Source organism: Eurosta solidaginis, chromosome 3 (genome assembly GCF_040869045.1).
Source record: "Eurosta solidaginis isolate ZX-2024a chromosome 3, ASM4086904v1, whole genome shotgun sequence".
Classification (NCBI taxonomy): domain Eukaryota; kingdom Metazoa; phylum Arthropoda; class Insecta; order Diptera; family Tephritidae; genus Eurosta; species Eurosta solidaginis.
In genome coordinates, this window is record NC_090321.1 from 36,502,046 (window position 1) to 36,517,550 (window position 15,505).

General features: G+C 45.3%; 1 protein-coding gene across 2 annotated transcripts; it reads right to left on the minus strand.

Moving 5' to 3' along the window:
- Positions 1–1,757: 1,757 nt before the first annotated feature.
- On the minus strand, positions 1,758–15,064 carry LOC137243577 (cytochrome P450 6A1-like). 2 transcript variants are annotated; one of them, XM_067771403.1, is made up of 3 exons: positions 13,941–15,064; positions 1,935–2,366; positions 1,758–1,845 (listed from the first exon to the last, which is right to left on the minus strand). In XM_067771403.1, the coding sequence occupies exons 1-2, from the start codon at positions 15,010–15,012 to the stop codon at positions 1,939–1,941; spliced, it is 1,500 nt and encodes a 499-aa protein (XP_067627504.1). In that variant the 5' UTR covers positions 15,013–15,064; the 3' UTR covers positions 1,758–1,845; positions 1,935–1,938. The 2 variants fall into 2 exon arrangements, with proteins under 2 accessions (XP_067627504.1, XP_067627503.1); XM_067771402.1 differs by lacking the exon at positions 1,758–1,845 and having other exon boundaries at positions 1,865–2,366.
- Positions 15,065–15,505: the final 441 nt, after the last annotated feature.

The window sequence follows — 15,505 nt, forward strand, 5'->3', positions numbered from 1 at the left end:
AATATTGTTTTTCTTCAAATATTCTCTGGCTATTAACTTCAGCATAGTTATCTACTTAACTAGTTAAGGATTAATTTGTTCTTGAGTATTTGTATAACTTATTAACCAGGTAACCGATACGAAGGCCTACATGAATAGCTTTCAATTTATAAGTTTTTATTTAAAATGTTAGTTTGCAAGATATCATGCACTGTGAATATAACCATTGGTTGTTATGTATGATTAAATTATAAAGAATATAAAGCTCTTTTTTTAACCGATCTCGTAAATTTTTCTTTGAAGATTCTTCATAGTAAAGGCATCCTCTCTGTGGAATTTTGTTATGATAGGCTAGCCAATTTTTATTTATGATTAATAATATCTTTAAAATTGAATTTTATGACAAGTCGGCGGTGTAACGCTCATTTTCAACAAAATTTTCAAATTTTTATCAAGATTCTCAATATCAGTCAACACATCAAATTTCAATATCATAGATGTATTATTTACTAAATAATCAGTTTTTTGTGTTTCCCAAAATCTTAATATATAAAAAACACGTGTCAAAACATTTTTGGCCACGATGGACTCCTAAACTACTGAACCGATTTTGAATTTAATTTGCACCACGTGTGTAGTTTGGCCTAACTTGAGAGATAGGATAGGCTATATCTCAGTTTATAGTCGCAATATTATTTTATTGCGAATTTTTTATTTGTTTATACGTAATAATAAAATGTCACGTATACGCAGTGGCACTCATATTTTCAAGTGGTGCTGATATACTTCCGTGTAATTGCTTGGTGTTTAATTAAACAACCTGCTTATCAATATAAAATATTATAGCAAATGATATCAAGTATAGCACATCACCAGGCCCGCCGAGAGGGTGGGGGTTTCTGAGGGGGCCCGCGATTCAGAGGTAATATAAATTTTTTTTAATTCAGGATAGTCTTTAGTTGTGTAGATGGTAATTTTCATACCCCTGGGTGACTAGGGTCTCAAGATATAGGCCAAAACGTGGGCCAGTGAATGCCTAGATAGTGTTTCTACAATATGGATATCAAATGAAAGCTGTTGATGAGTGCTTTAGTGCAGAGTAATATATTATCCAGAGACGGACTGGGACTGGGATTAGGACTAGGACTGGGACTGAGACTCGGAGTGGGACTGGGACTGGGACTGGAATAAAATACATACCACCTTCTGGGACAGGCTATAAGGGATGCAGAAGAATGAGAAGAAATTAAGAGAAGAGAAAAGAGAGAAGGAGATTGAGAAAGAGATAGAATGAGACGAATATGGAGATAGATGAAGCGAAAAAGACGCAGGGAGGAGTGAATAAAAGGATTGGGAAAAAATGAAGAGGGGGGAGGGCAGAGTCAGACGGAAAAAGCTTATTCAAATGTATGCAGATAGGTCAAATTTAGGGCAGGACAACGTCTGCCGCGCTTTCTAGTGCTAAGTATATATGTAGCAAAGGGCGTGGTTATAATCCGATTTCGCTCATTTTAAATATCAATTCCTTTTTTCATCCTGAGCATTTTGATATGGAAGTCTATATTTATCTCGATTCGTTTATGCCGTTCCGATCAACTGTTATGTTACAAAAGTTAATATACTTATATATACTCAGCTGTTCTATCAATCAAACATCTATAAACTTACATGCGTTTGCGCTGCCATCTGGTGATTTCTTTGCATGCTCGCAATCGTTTATTTTTAACAAATTATTTTAATAAAATATAGCTAAACAAAAGCACTACGACTAATAATGCCCAAAGCTCGCTAATAGCACGAATCCCCATCTTTACAACCAAAACTTTATTTATAGATATGGATTCCAAATAAGAGCAAAAAAGGGACCTGTACATAAAAACAGCAATTAAAAATAATATACATATATGTAAGTTTCTTTATTTAATCGATACTGAGTTTCTTATACTTATACATACATGTTCATTTTGCTGATATCTGTTCAAATTTCAAAGATATGTCATTTTTGCTAAATGTTGAATTTGAATCACGTGTTAGCTCCAAAGGAATTTCCGTTAAATCACAGGTAGAAATTTCAAAATTGCGAAACAAATAAGTCAATGCAACGCGTATCTGCAATTGAGCAAAACGCAAACCAATGCAATTACGTGGACCATCACCGAATGGTAGCCAATTGATTGAATCGCGTGTTTGCATTTGTTCAGGTGAAAAGCGTTCGGGATGGAATTTCTCAGGTTCGGGATATATTGCGGGATTATGATGTATCGCCATGACAGGTATGAATATCGCAGTGCCCTTTTCGATGACATATTTCGGATGTTCGGGTACAACATAATTTGATACCGCAACACGTTGTAAACGTATTAAAAGGGGATATTTGCGAAGTGTTTCTAAAAAAAAAGTAGAATAAGAAATTATAATAGTGCATAAGTAATTGTGAATGTTCTCAATGAATTAATAAGCTAAACTGTTCCATTTGTTATAATGTTATAGAGATCTTTAAAACTTTAAATTTAAAAAAATTTAGGAATTTGCACCTTAAATACAACATTGCGGTCAAAAACTCGTAGCTGTGCTGTCAGTTAAGTCGAAGGTAAAAGTGTAAATAAAATTCAGCTATTTTGTTGATTTTAGTATATTCACAAGATATATTTGCAATTTGCACTACAAAATATTTACAATTACAGTCACTTCAAATGAAGCTAGCTCACCGATTGCTATCCTACTATCAAATTCTGAACTAGAGATGGTAAAAATGTGACATTCGAGTGATGAATGCCTTTCTTTAAAATCTTTCCATATTTTTTTTGATTAGCTATTTTCAAACTTTACAACCAGATAATTTAGAAAGTTTTTTGTTTAAGTGGCTTTTTTTTTGTGAAACATTCTTAAGTATATAACGTATTTATCTTATTTTAAAACCATTTCTGGTTCCTTGATACGACGCTGGTGGTGTGGGCTATCCACATACGAAGCTTCAATAAAATCGTTTTATGCTTTTAAAAAATTCGTTCACCATTTCGCATTTTTAAAACTTTTTTCAATTTCGTACCCAGCGAACTCAAAAACTCTTTAGTTTAAAGTTCTTTATTTTTATGTACATATTCCTTATTTCTACCTCACTGAGCCAGAGCTAGATGGAAAATTTTGAATGAAATTTGTGAGGACCAAATATAACACCATTAATTTGGCCCACACAAAACGACCCCACATCATATTCGATACAGCACTAACACAACAGCCAGTCACAAAAGGCTATAGCAACAGACCAACCAACAAGTTCAATACAGCATACATCATATTCGATACAACACTAACACAACAGCCAGTCACAAAAGGCTATAGCAACAGACCAACCAACAAGTCCAATACAGCATACATCATATTCGATACAACACTAACACAACAGCCAGTCACAAAAGGCTATAGCAACAGACCAACCAACAAGTTCAATACAGCATTGACACAACAGCCAGTCACAAAAGGCTATAGCAGCAGACCAACCAACAAGTCTCAGCAACACAACGGGCAAGCACAACACTTTAATGCCAACACAACAAATTAACAAATCTCAGCAACGCAACGAGCGTTCGCAACATCGAACAGCAACCATGGCAACGCAACCATTTGAGCCAGCAATACCAAACAAAGCAATAAAAGGAGCAACACAGAAGGACAGAAGTTAGTTAGCACAGAGCTGTGGCCGTGACCAGAGCTACTTGTGGAGCGTCCCTTGAAGTTGTCGGTTCTACCATGCAGACAGGTCGTTTCACAGGAGTAAGTCGTGGCCTCAAGTGGTGAATGTGTCGGTTATACCACCAAACGCCGCTTGAGACCTCGCCAGCAACGGCACTACCACAGTAACGCACAACCGCGAACAGGCAGCGTCCGACCGCCTGCGCCGACAGTGACAGCGCCACAAACAGCGTTACGCAAGCACATACGTTGGCCGCAGCAACACTATGCAAACATACAACGCTAGCCGCAACAGCACCATAGTTAATATATACGCTGGCCATACCATTACGCCAATCTACTACGCTGGCCGCAACAGGATCATAGCTAATACATTACGTTGGCTTCAGTACTGCGCCGATCTACTACGCTGACCACGACAGCGCCCCGATAATATACTGCGTTGACACAGCAAAGTTACGCAAACCTACTACGTCAACTGTACCAGAGTTACCCTCGTGCCGAAGCACGGAGCTGTGGTCGTGACCAGAGCTACTTGTGGAGCGTCCCTTGAAGTTGTCGGTTCTACCATGCGGACAGGTCGCTTCACAGGAGTGAGTCGTGGCCTCAAGTGGTGAATGTGTCGGTTATACCACCAAACACCGCTTGAGACCTCGTGAGCAACGGCACCACCACAGTGACGCGCCCCGCGAGCAGGTGACATTCGCCAGCCAAACTACCACGCTGGTCACAATCGCAAACATACTACGTTGGCCATAGTATTACGCCACGCAAATACACACACCGCACCACACTAGGGTTGCGTACATACACGCCAGCGCAAGGCGTCACCGAAACACGTTTTACACGCACTCAGGCAACGACCAGCCGGGCGTCCTAACGGGACATGAGTACCGTTGGCCCACCACGCAGTATAGAGCAAGCATACAGTGAAACGAAAACAACAAATATTTCTTCTTTTGATTACGTAGAATTTTTCATTTTTATTATAGTGTACATACATATATAGAATTAGAGAAATAAAGTGAATTTATATGAAAGCGATTTGCACGGTGTCCCAAATCTACAAATCTATTGTAAGCGAACCTTGGACACGGCGAGTATACCCCTAGGACTTATTGAAGAAGCGCCGGGACGGAAAAAAGCTTCGTTACAATTGGCGCCCGAGCACGGACCTTGCAAATCGTTACCACGTCAGAAGGAACATTCCTGACGAGAAAACTAACCACAAAATGGTCGACCAGATCGATACCACATGGTTAGACACAATTTCAAAGGAGCAGCTGATATCCATCACACAGGAATTGGGTATTGAGCAGACAGGTACCACCCGAGAAATCCGAAAGCGCATAGCAGCACTGGCCTCAAAGGCAAATACGGACCCGGAAATCCACGAAAAATTGTTATCCCTACAAGCCACCTACAAGGAAACTACGCGCATGAGCGACGTAAATGAGGTTAAGACACCGACTCCGTCGAACGGAGGAGGCACACCGAAGGTCGCCGCTACAACAGTAGAACAAACTCAATTCGCGTTTCCTCCCAGGAATACAGTACTCACACAACAGTACTTACGATCAGGAATAGCGGCACCAACGGTACATCTCAGGCACCTCCCAGGAGTACAGTACCCACACAACAGCACGTACCATCAGAAATTACGGCATCATCAACCGGCACATCTCAACCCACGCAACCGTACTTACCAGCGAGAATGACGGCACCAGCCATGAACTATACATGCCAGGTAACTCAAGCACCGACCGTGGTGTTCGCGCCCATCATCGACCAGGTAAGAAAGTGGTCCGTAAAGTATGAAGGTGGACGGGACCCGTTAGCGTTCATCGAACGGTTAGAGGAGTTAGCCGAAGTATACGCGCTAAACGTGGACCTCCTGCCAAAAACCATGCCCGAGCTACTAGGGGGCGCCGGGCTACAATGGTACCGCAATAACAATGCGCACTGGGGAGTGTGGACAAGCTTCGAAAAGGATTTTTTACGTTTCTTCCTACCAGTCAGGTACTTCGAGCGGCTCGGCGACGACATACGCCAACGAAGGCAGCACAACAAGGAGAGGTATAAGGACTACGTACTAGGAATCCAGAGCTTGATGAGACACGCAGGGTACACCAGCGAACAGCGGCTGGAACGAATCTTCCGTAACAGCCACCCCGATTACCAACTTTACATCCGTCGGAGGGACTTTACTAATCTCGCAGAGCTCCTGACACTTGCCGAAGAATACGAGAACATACGCGAGGACTATCGAAGATCATCAGGCGGACATCACCGCGAAGTTACGCGACACATCGCCAGTGACACAACCCGGGTGTCACCATCAAAACCTGCAACACAACCACCACCACCACCGAACCTAAGGAACCGCACGCCTCCAGGCAATCAGAGATTCGACCCCAACGGCGTATGCAGGAGATGCGGCGAACGAGGACATGACACCAATAGGTGCCGAAACCTACAGACAATTTTTTGCTGGGAATGTGGCCGCAACGATATACGAACCATCGAATGCTGCCGCCGACGTCAGGGAAACGACAGAGGGAGGCGCCGTGAGCCCAAGGGACCTAGCGCCGCAACGGCAGTAACGATACCCAAGGAACCCAGCGCTGAAACGGCAGTAACAATGTACCAAGAGCATGGTCGCCTCTACGCCGTAGCCAAGCTCAGCGCGGAATCAGCCGAGCCGGTCATCTACACAGGGGCATCAAGAAGTTTCGTCTCGAGCAGCTTAGCAGAACGTGTGGTGAACTCGGGAAGCGGAGAAATGGTGAGAGTGGCCATCAAAATAACGATGGCAAACGCCTCGGAGAAGCGTCACTCCACACAGTTTTACACGTCATGCCCGGAGCGATCGACGATATCATACTGGGCCTAGATACGCTAGGAAGCATGGGAGCCACCATATTATGTGGAGAAGGCCACCTCGTGCTAACCAGACCTCTTGCCCAGCACACACCGAATCCTGGAGCCGCGCCAAAAACTATTCAGAGAACAACACCAGCAAGAAAGAATATCGCCAGGTACGACAGCCCTGGGACTATTCCAAGTTCAATATCATCAAGAAAGAATATCGCCAGGTACGACAGCCCTGGGACTATTCAAAGTACACCATCAGCCAGAACGGATATCGCCAGGTACGACAGCCCTGAGACTATTCAAAATTCAACATCCTCAAGAACGGATATCGCCAGGTACGACACCCCGGGGACTAATCAGAGTATAACAGGAGCGAGAAAGGGTAACGCCGGGTACGACACCCCTGGAGCCCCATCTGGAACCATTCAGAGTGTAACAGCACCGAGCAGTAGTAACTTCAAGCACGACGGCATTTTGCAAAACAACGACGACGACATACAAGAAGAAGCGGAACGAGTGCGCGGTTTTCTGGCAAAGGAACTCCGAAAATTCGAGAGCATGAGTGGAGTGACGACAATAGCCGAGCACAAGATTGTCCTGACGGACGAACGCCCCATCAAGCAACGTTACTTCCCACGCAACCCAGCCATGCAGACAATCATCAACAACGAAGTTGACGAATTGCTCCAGGAAGGATGCATCGAGCCATCCTGTAGCCCACACAGCGCACCGATCGTACTGGCCAAGAAGAAAAACGGGAAGTGGAGGTTATGCGTGGACTATCGGCAGCTCAACACCCGATCCGTACCCGACGCATACCCCTTACCCAGAATACAACAACAACAATCCTGGACAAACTACGACGAGCGAAGTACCTCAGCAGCTTGGACTTGAAGAACGGCTACTGGCAAATACCACTGGAGCCCAAGAGCCGGCCCTACACAGCTTTCACAGTACAGGGACGCGGATTATTCCAGGGGCGCGTTATGCCTTTCGGCCTACACTCTGCACCCGCAACGTTTCAAAGAGCACTAGATCAGGTTATTGGGCCTGAAATGGAACCCCACGCCTTCGCATACCTCGATGACATAATCGTCATAGGATCCACTGTGGAGGAGCACAATCGCAAACTGAGAGAAGTAATGCTACGACTACAGCGCGCCAACCTCAGAATAAATCCGGAGAAATGCGAATTCTTCAAGAAGGAAATCCGATACCTAGGACACCTAGTAAGCGACAAGGGAACTCACACCGACCCCGAGAAAGTCACAGCCATCAAAGACTTGAAGCCAGCAACGAACGTGAAAGAGGTACGCCAATATCTCGGTATAGCATCCTGGTACCGACGTTTCGTACCCGACTTCGCCACGATCAGCCAACCACTCACAACCCTGCTGAAAAAGGGCAAACACTGGAAGTGGGGGGCCGAACAACAGGAAGCCTTCGAGGTCTTAAAACAAAAGCTCACGGAAGCACCGATACTTGCCTGCCCGGACTTCAGCAAGACCTTCACCTTACAAACGGACGCCAGCAATTTCGGGCTGGGTGCCGTATTGACACAGCACCTGGAAGGCGGAGAACGCGCGATCGCCTACGCCAGCAGGAAACCCAACAAGGCGGAAACCAACTACTCGCCCACCGAGAAGGAGTGCCTCGCAAGATGAGGCCATACTTGGAAGGATACCGATTCAAGGTAATCACGGACCATATGTCTCTAAAGTGGTTAAACTCCATCGAAAGCCCTTCAGGCCGTATAGCACGATGGGCCTTGGAGCTTCAACAACACACTTTCGACATCGAGTACAGGAAAGGGAAGCTGAACCTGGTAGCGGGCGCACTATCGCGGCAGCCACTGGAGACCCTACGCCTAGCAACGACAACAGAGCCACAATGCAAGTGGTGGCACAAGCGCGTCGGCGAAGTACGCAATAACCCCGAGAAATTTTCTGACTACATGATACAAGATGGGCAACTGTACCGCCATATTCCCTGCCGATCACACGATGAGGAAACGATCCCTTGAAAATTTTGTGTACCAACACCACTGCGATAACGAGTGTTAGAAGAAAACCACAACATCCCAAGCGCTGGACACATGGGCATCCACCGGACGGTAGCACGGATTGCCAACCGGTATTACTGGCCCGGCATGTTTCGGGGCATCAATCAGCAAAAACCAGCAGGGAAGATGCTCACACAGGTGGCCCAAGAACCATTCGCCGCGGTATGCGTCGATTTCGTCGGACCACTCCCACGATCCACACACGGGAACACGATGTTATTAGTATTTTTCGACCGCTTCAGCAAATGGGTGGAATGGGCCCCCATGAGGCGTGCGACAGCAGAGGGCCTTCGCCGCGCGTTCAGAGAATGCATCCTAGCAAGATTTGGTGCTCCCAAGATACTGATATCGGACAACGGCGTTCAGTTCACCAGCACAATGTGGCAGCGTTACCTCAAGGAAATGGGGATACGACAACAATTCACGGCGCCCTACACACCGCAAGAAAACCCGACGGAACGGGCGAACAGAAAGGTAAAGAGGATCATAGCGCAAGTCACCAAATCACAACACAACAAATGGGACGACTTTCTCCCAGAGATCGAGCTGGCCATCAACACCAGTGTAACCGCGTCCACAGGGTACAGTCCAGCCTTCGTCGTACAAGGACGGGAAACGCGATTACCAGGGGCATTGTTTGACGAGGTCAACCTGGGGACGGGCACAGCCATCCCCACGGCAGAAGAAATATCCGACAGAATGCAAGAGGCATTCAGAATAGGGAGGCAGAACATGGAACGAGCAGCGGCAGACCAAGCACGGCATTACAATCTACGGCGGAGAAAATGGACCCCCATAGTCGGCGAACTAGTGCTCGCAAAGGAACACCATCTCTCCAAGGCCGGGGATAATTTCGCGGCAAAGTTGGCCCTCAAATATGACGGACCCTACCAAATCCTAGGATATGTATCCCCAGTGATACTCAAAATACGAAAACCCAACGGAGGAAAGGAAAAAACTGTCAACATCGCGGAACTAAAAGCATATCATACAGCAGAGATCATCGCGTGAAACCAAACAAATTCAGGGAGAACAATTTTTTATATTATTAATTAATATCAAGGACAAGCGCCGGTTATTCCAACGCAAACCTCCGAGGTGACAACATCGTTTTCTTTTGCTACGAATTTTTTTCACAAACCAATAATCTACAATGCAGAGCTAAAACGCTAGACTAACCAACAGCATCAAGCGTATGAGCCAGCGCTACGAGGAGGAGGAAGCAAAACGCCCGAGGGCCGTATTGCTGGAAGGAGTTACAGGCGCCGACGTCAGCCACACGTGTGCAACTATACGCGCAAACAGGTACGCTGACGTCGAACACATAATTACATCATTAAACCCTACTGGGGCCGACGTCAGCCACACGCGTGCAACTATACGCGCAAACAGGTACGCTGACGTCGTACACGACATTACACCATTAAATACTACAGACGACGACGTCAACAACACGCGTGCAACTACACGCGCAAACAGGTACGCTGACGTCGCACGCATCATTAAACTACCACACATCACGGGCACCAATGACAACACCAAGAACACCGAACCAGTCACGGCCAAGGCCCACAATAAGGCCGGAGCATCGCCGATAACATTCACACTCGGTAGGATAGAAGTGAAGGCAGGGCAGTTGCCGGCAGCCATCGAGTCCCCCTCCAATGAGGACACAGCTCCACCGGAAAAGCCACAGTCGCCGAAAATTATCGAGCTCTCCTCGGATGAGGACACAGCCCCACCGCCGAGAGACACGCCTAAAATAATATTCCGGCAGGACCAGGCGGCATACCCCTCTATACGACTGACCTCGACACTCTCAGAGAATCGAAATGGTTGACCGACACCGTTATTGACGCTTGGGCAAAGGGACTGGAAGAGCAACATGAGAAACAAAATACGACTCTCAGCCCGTTCGTGATCTGGCAGCTGACGCAGAAGAGTAACACGGAGGAAAACTACCAACGCATACACCGATGGGTCCGGAACGTCGACCTGTTTGGCAAGAGTGTGGTCCTAGCACCCCACAACACAGCTAACCACTGGTACCTGCTCGGTCTGGCAAACGCAGCAGTCACCCACCACGTCACCGACACGGAATGGTGGCAGGAACGATATATATGGGTAGCAGACTCAATGCACAGGGCCAGAGTCCCCCACGCAACCCAAGTTTGGGCAGATTTCCTCCGGTGGGAATACATACAGCGGTACCGACACGACGGTTTTGAAGCGCAGGAACTAATACTCGAGGTGCCCCAACAACTCAACAACAACGACTGTGGCGTCTACGTAGCCTAGAATATAGAGAGGGTTTTGCGATCCACAGGGAGCGGAGAAGGAATGCCCGGACTGTGTAAACAGCCGTTCACGGAGGAAATGGCGAGCAAGGAGCGCACAGAAATGCTGGCACGGTTCCTACGAGACGGCAGAAAGCCCAAGGAAACCATACAAAACACTACCACCACATACCACTCTCATGCAGCTCCACAACTAAGCACCGAGGACAACACCCACCCCATAATACCGGACACCAAAACGAAGCCACACACGAGAACAGAAGACCTCCAAGTAATAATCATCGACCTAAAGACGCAGATGGACCAATGCTGGACCGATTCCCGGAGATAGCAGGGGAGGTACGGGACAAACTCCGACGCATCGCCGAAGGCAGAACCTACTCCCGAACACGATTCGTGACAGAGAAATACCGGGTCACCATAATGAAAAGCAAGGCGCGCATCATTGACACAACAGCCAGTCACAAAAGGCTATAGCAGCAGACCAACCAACAAGTCTCAGCAACACAACGGGCAAGCTCAACACTTTAATGCCAACACAACAAACTAACAAATCTCAGCAACGCAACGAGCGTTCGCAACATCGAACAGCAACCATGGCAACGCAACCATTTGAGCCAGCAATACCAAACAAAGCAATAAAAGGAGCAACACAGCAGGACAGAAGTTAGTTAGCACGGAGCTGTGGCCGTGGCCAGAGCTACTTGTGGAGCGTCCCTTGAAGTTGTCGATTCTACCATGCGGACAGGTCGTTTCACAGGAGTAAGTCGTGGCCTCAAGTGGTGAATGTGTCGGTTATACCACCAAACGCCGCTTGAGACCTCGCCAGGAACGGCACTACCACAGTAACGCGCACCCGCGAACAGGCAACGTCCGACCGCCTGTGCCGACAGTGACAGCGCTACGCAAGCACATACGTTGGCCGCAGCAATACTACGCAAACATACAACGCTAGCCGCAACAGCACCATAGCTAATATATACGCTGGCCATACCATTACGCCAATCTACTACGCTGGCCGCAACAGGACCATAGCTAATACACTACGTTGGCTTCAGTACTGCGCCGATCTACTACGCTGACCACGACAGCGCCCCGATAATATACTGCGTTGACACAGCAAAGTTACGCAAACCTACTACGTCAACTGTACCAGAGTTACCCTCGTGCCGAAGCACGGAGCTGTGGTCGTGACCTGAGCTACTTGTGGAGCGTCCCTTGAAGTTGTCGGTTCTACCATGCGGACAGGTCGCTTCACAGGAGTGAGTCGTGGCCTCAAGGGGTGAATGTGTCGGTTATACCACCAAACACCGCTTGAGACCTCGTGAGCAACGGCACCACCACAGTGACGCGCCCCGCGAGCAGGTGACATTCGCCAGCCAAACTACCACGCTGGTCACAATCGCAAACATACTACGTTGGTCGTAGCATTACGCCAATCCACTACCCCGGCCACAATCGCACACACACTACGTCGGCCACAGCGTAACGCCAGCCACTACGCTGACCGCAACCGCACCACGCTAACGTATTACGTGGACCACATCACTACGCAAACATACGACGTTGGCCACAGCATTTCGCCAACCCACTACGCTGACCGCAAGCGCCAACATACGACGCGGGCCACAACAGCGCTACGCAAGCACATTAAATTGGTCACAGCCCCACGCTGGCCACAACAGCACTACGCACACATACTACGGTGACCACTGCAGAGTCAGGCAAATACACGACGTCAACCACACTAGGGTTGCGTACCTACACGCCAACGCAAGGCGTCACCGAAACACGTTTTACACGCACTCAGGCAACGACCAGCCGGGCGTTCTAACGTGACACGAGTACCGTTGACCCACCACGCAGTATAGAGCAAGCATACAGTGAAACGAAAACAACAAATATTTCTTCTTTTGATTACGTAGAATTTTTCATTTTTATTATAGTGTACATACATATATAGAATTAGAGAAATAAAGTGAATTTATATGAAAGCGATTTGCACGGTGTCCCAAATCTACAAATCTATTGTAAGCGAATCTTGGACACGGCGAGTATACCCCTAGCACTTATTGAAGAAGCGCCGGGACGGAAAAAAGCTTCGTTAAAAAATGCATTAAGAAACAGTTCAAATTGTAAGCCAGATTATTGGTTTAGTTTCTTGTCCTTAGATTGGACACAACACCTTTGATAGACAGACTTTTTCAAAAATAGATTTCGCTGTTTCGCCATGTAAAATTAGTTCGTATCTCACCACAGCGTTCAACTCTGTTCCCGAAGTTAATGAGCAAAAATGTTCATGTGTGAGTGTGGGAGTTAAGCATAATGAAAACAGTTGGGAGCTCACATATTCATTAAAGATATTAATTTTTTTTGGGCTTTCAGTACGATCTATGCTACTTTTCTACCTCTGCTGTTGCTACCCATCTATTTTAGTGTTTTTTATAGTATTTTTAGGGGTATGGTTATCTCTGAGGGTATGCTTATCCAGACCTCCAATACACTCGTATTTGTACCATCCCTAGAAGCTGGAGTACTAGCTGTCCAATCTGCCGGTCGGCCATCATTTTTATTTTTTTTACAGTGTCTCCTTTACTTTATTTTTCCAGTTACAGAATAATCCGATAACCGTCTCTTAGTATGCAAAAGTATGGGCCTTCTCTAGAATTAGACCATTTTTAGACATGCACTAATCTACAAGAATAGATAATCTACGCGTTTAAATTTAAAAATAAAATTTTCCCATTCCTCTTTTATTTCATGATTCCAATTGAAGATTATACTCTAGAAGTAGTATTATTTCATAAAAAAAAAATCGGAATATCAAAAATTGTTCCCTAATTACCGATTATTGAGAGGAGAAATTTATATAGGAAAGCTAGTTATTTAATTAACGATTAGGAGTTAAGTACGAAAATAAAGATAAGATCGTTATTTGTAAACTAAGTCTTACTCATAGTTACCGATTATCTAAGGGAAATTTCAAATGGGAAATCTACCCTGCAAGAAAAGTTAACCTTAACGCCTCAACTCACCTGATATGACCTGCTTCATGTAAGGCATCGAATTAATGCATTCATATGTGGCCTCATTATCATACTTTTCCAACGTTTCCAATATTTCTGCACGCAAACGCCTTTGAATGTTCAAATTTAACGCCAGCTCATATAAAATGAATGATAAAGTAGTCGAGGATGTGCCAAAACCAGCCAATAAGAAAATAAAAGTATTCGCTGCCATTTCTTCTACTGACAAACCTTTTTCATCTAATTTGTTCAAATCCATTAAAATATTTAGAAAATCTTTACGTTGTACGTTATTCTTTGCGCGATAATCTACGGTATCGCGTACAATCTTCAAAAAGAATTGAGTATATTTATCTTTTATTGTACACATATGCAGTTTCCTTGCCAAATTTGGTAGAGCGTTTATCAAAATATTAACAAGATTTGAGTGCCGTCTATCCCTTACACTGTTACGAAACATTTCACGAAACACAGCATCTGGATTCTTAAGACTATTGCATTCAATGCCAAAGGCGCACGATCCGATCACATCGGTGGTGAAGCGCGATAAAATATCCTTGATTTCGATTATGTTACTCATTTTTAGTTGATCGTTTAAGGCTTTCACAAGCTGGTCGGCGACCGCAAGCATCGTGGGCAGCATAAATTTCATTTGACCTGCAGTAAATGTGGGCGTGAGTTTATTACGTAAATTACGCCATTTTTGACCATCCAATCTAGACAAATTTCCAGTTAAGGGATCATCTTTTTCATTGCTATAAAGACCCCGACTAGTGAAATAATTAAAATCTTTAATCAAAACGCGTTTGATGAACTCCGGTGTTAAGGCTAGCACTGAAGGTTTTTGTAGAAAGTAAAAACCACAAAATGGGCCAGTGCCCAGATAACGCTTGTAAACAATTTCAAAGGCTTCCGCAAAGCTAACCATTGTCGCTGCATCTTTTAAATTTCCAAAGAGCAAATGTGGTTGATCGCATGGTATACCCCGTCTTTGCCAATAATTTAGATTACGGTGCGATATGTAAAATGCTGCGGCGAGTAGCGCGAGTACTGCACCCAATAAAAGTTCCGTCAAAGTCATTGCAAAAAGAAATATATTTACTTTTTGTAATGGATCAAATTTCTACTTTGCATTAAGAATATCAAAGAATGACTAAAAGTTTTTACTTATAACTGTATATTTATAACTTCCGCGTACTCGTTTGGGAATAATCTTCATTGTTAAAGTGCAATTGTATTGTGTGTCCATCCTAAGCATGCTGAAGACTGATAAGATTAGGGCAACTAGACCCCGTCAAGAAAAAAAACCTTTGTGTGTGCACTTTGCGCAGTAGAAGGTAAACTTCTTTTTCATGCAGCTTGTAGGAAAATGTCAAGCCACTGGCAAACTCACAATATCCATATCTATATAACACAGCTTATCCAAGCAACCTTATGCAAACCAATGTGATTGGTCCATAGTGACCTACCAAAACGCCTTAGCCATAACCACACCTTTGCCAAACAATTGGTTTTTAGCTTTCGTTATATCCATAACCTAAAAATATTTGAATTGGTGAATTTATCAACTTTTT

Coding starts and splice junctions, on each gene's coding strand:
- LOC137243577 (XM_067771403.1), bottom strand. CDS start 15,012: ATGACTTTGACGGAACTTTTATTGGGTGCAGTACTCGCGCTACTCGCC. Junction 2,367..13,940: donor CATGAAGCAGGTCATATCAG/GTGAGTTGAGGC, acceptor CTTTTTTTTTAG/AAACACTTCGCAAATATCCC.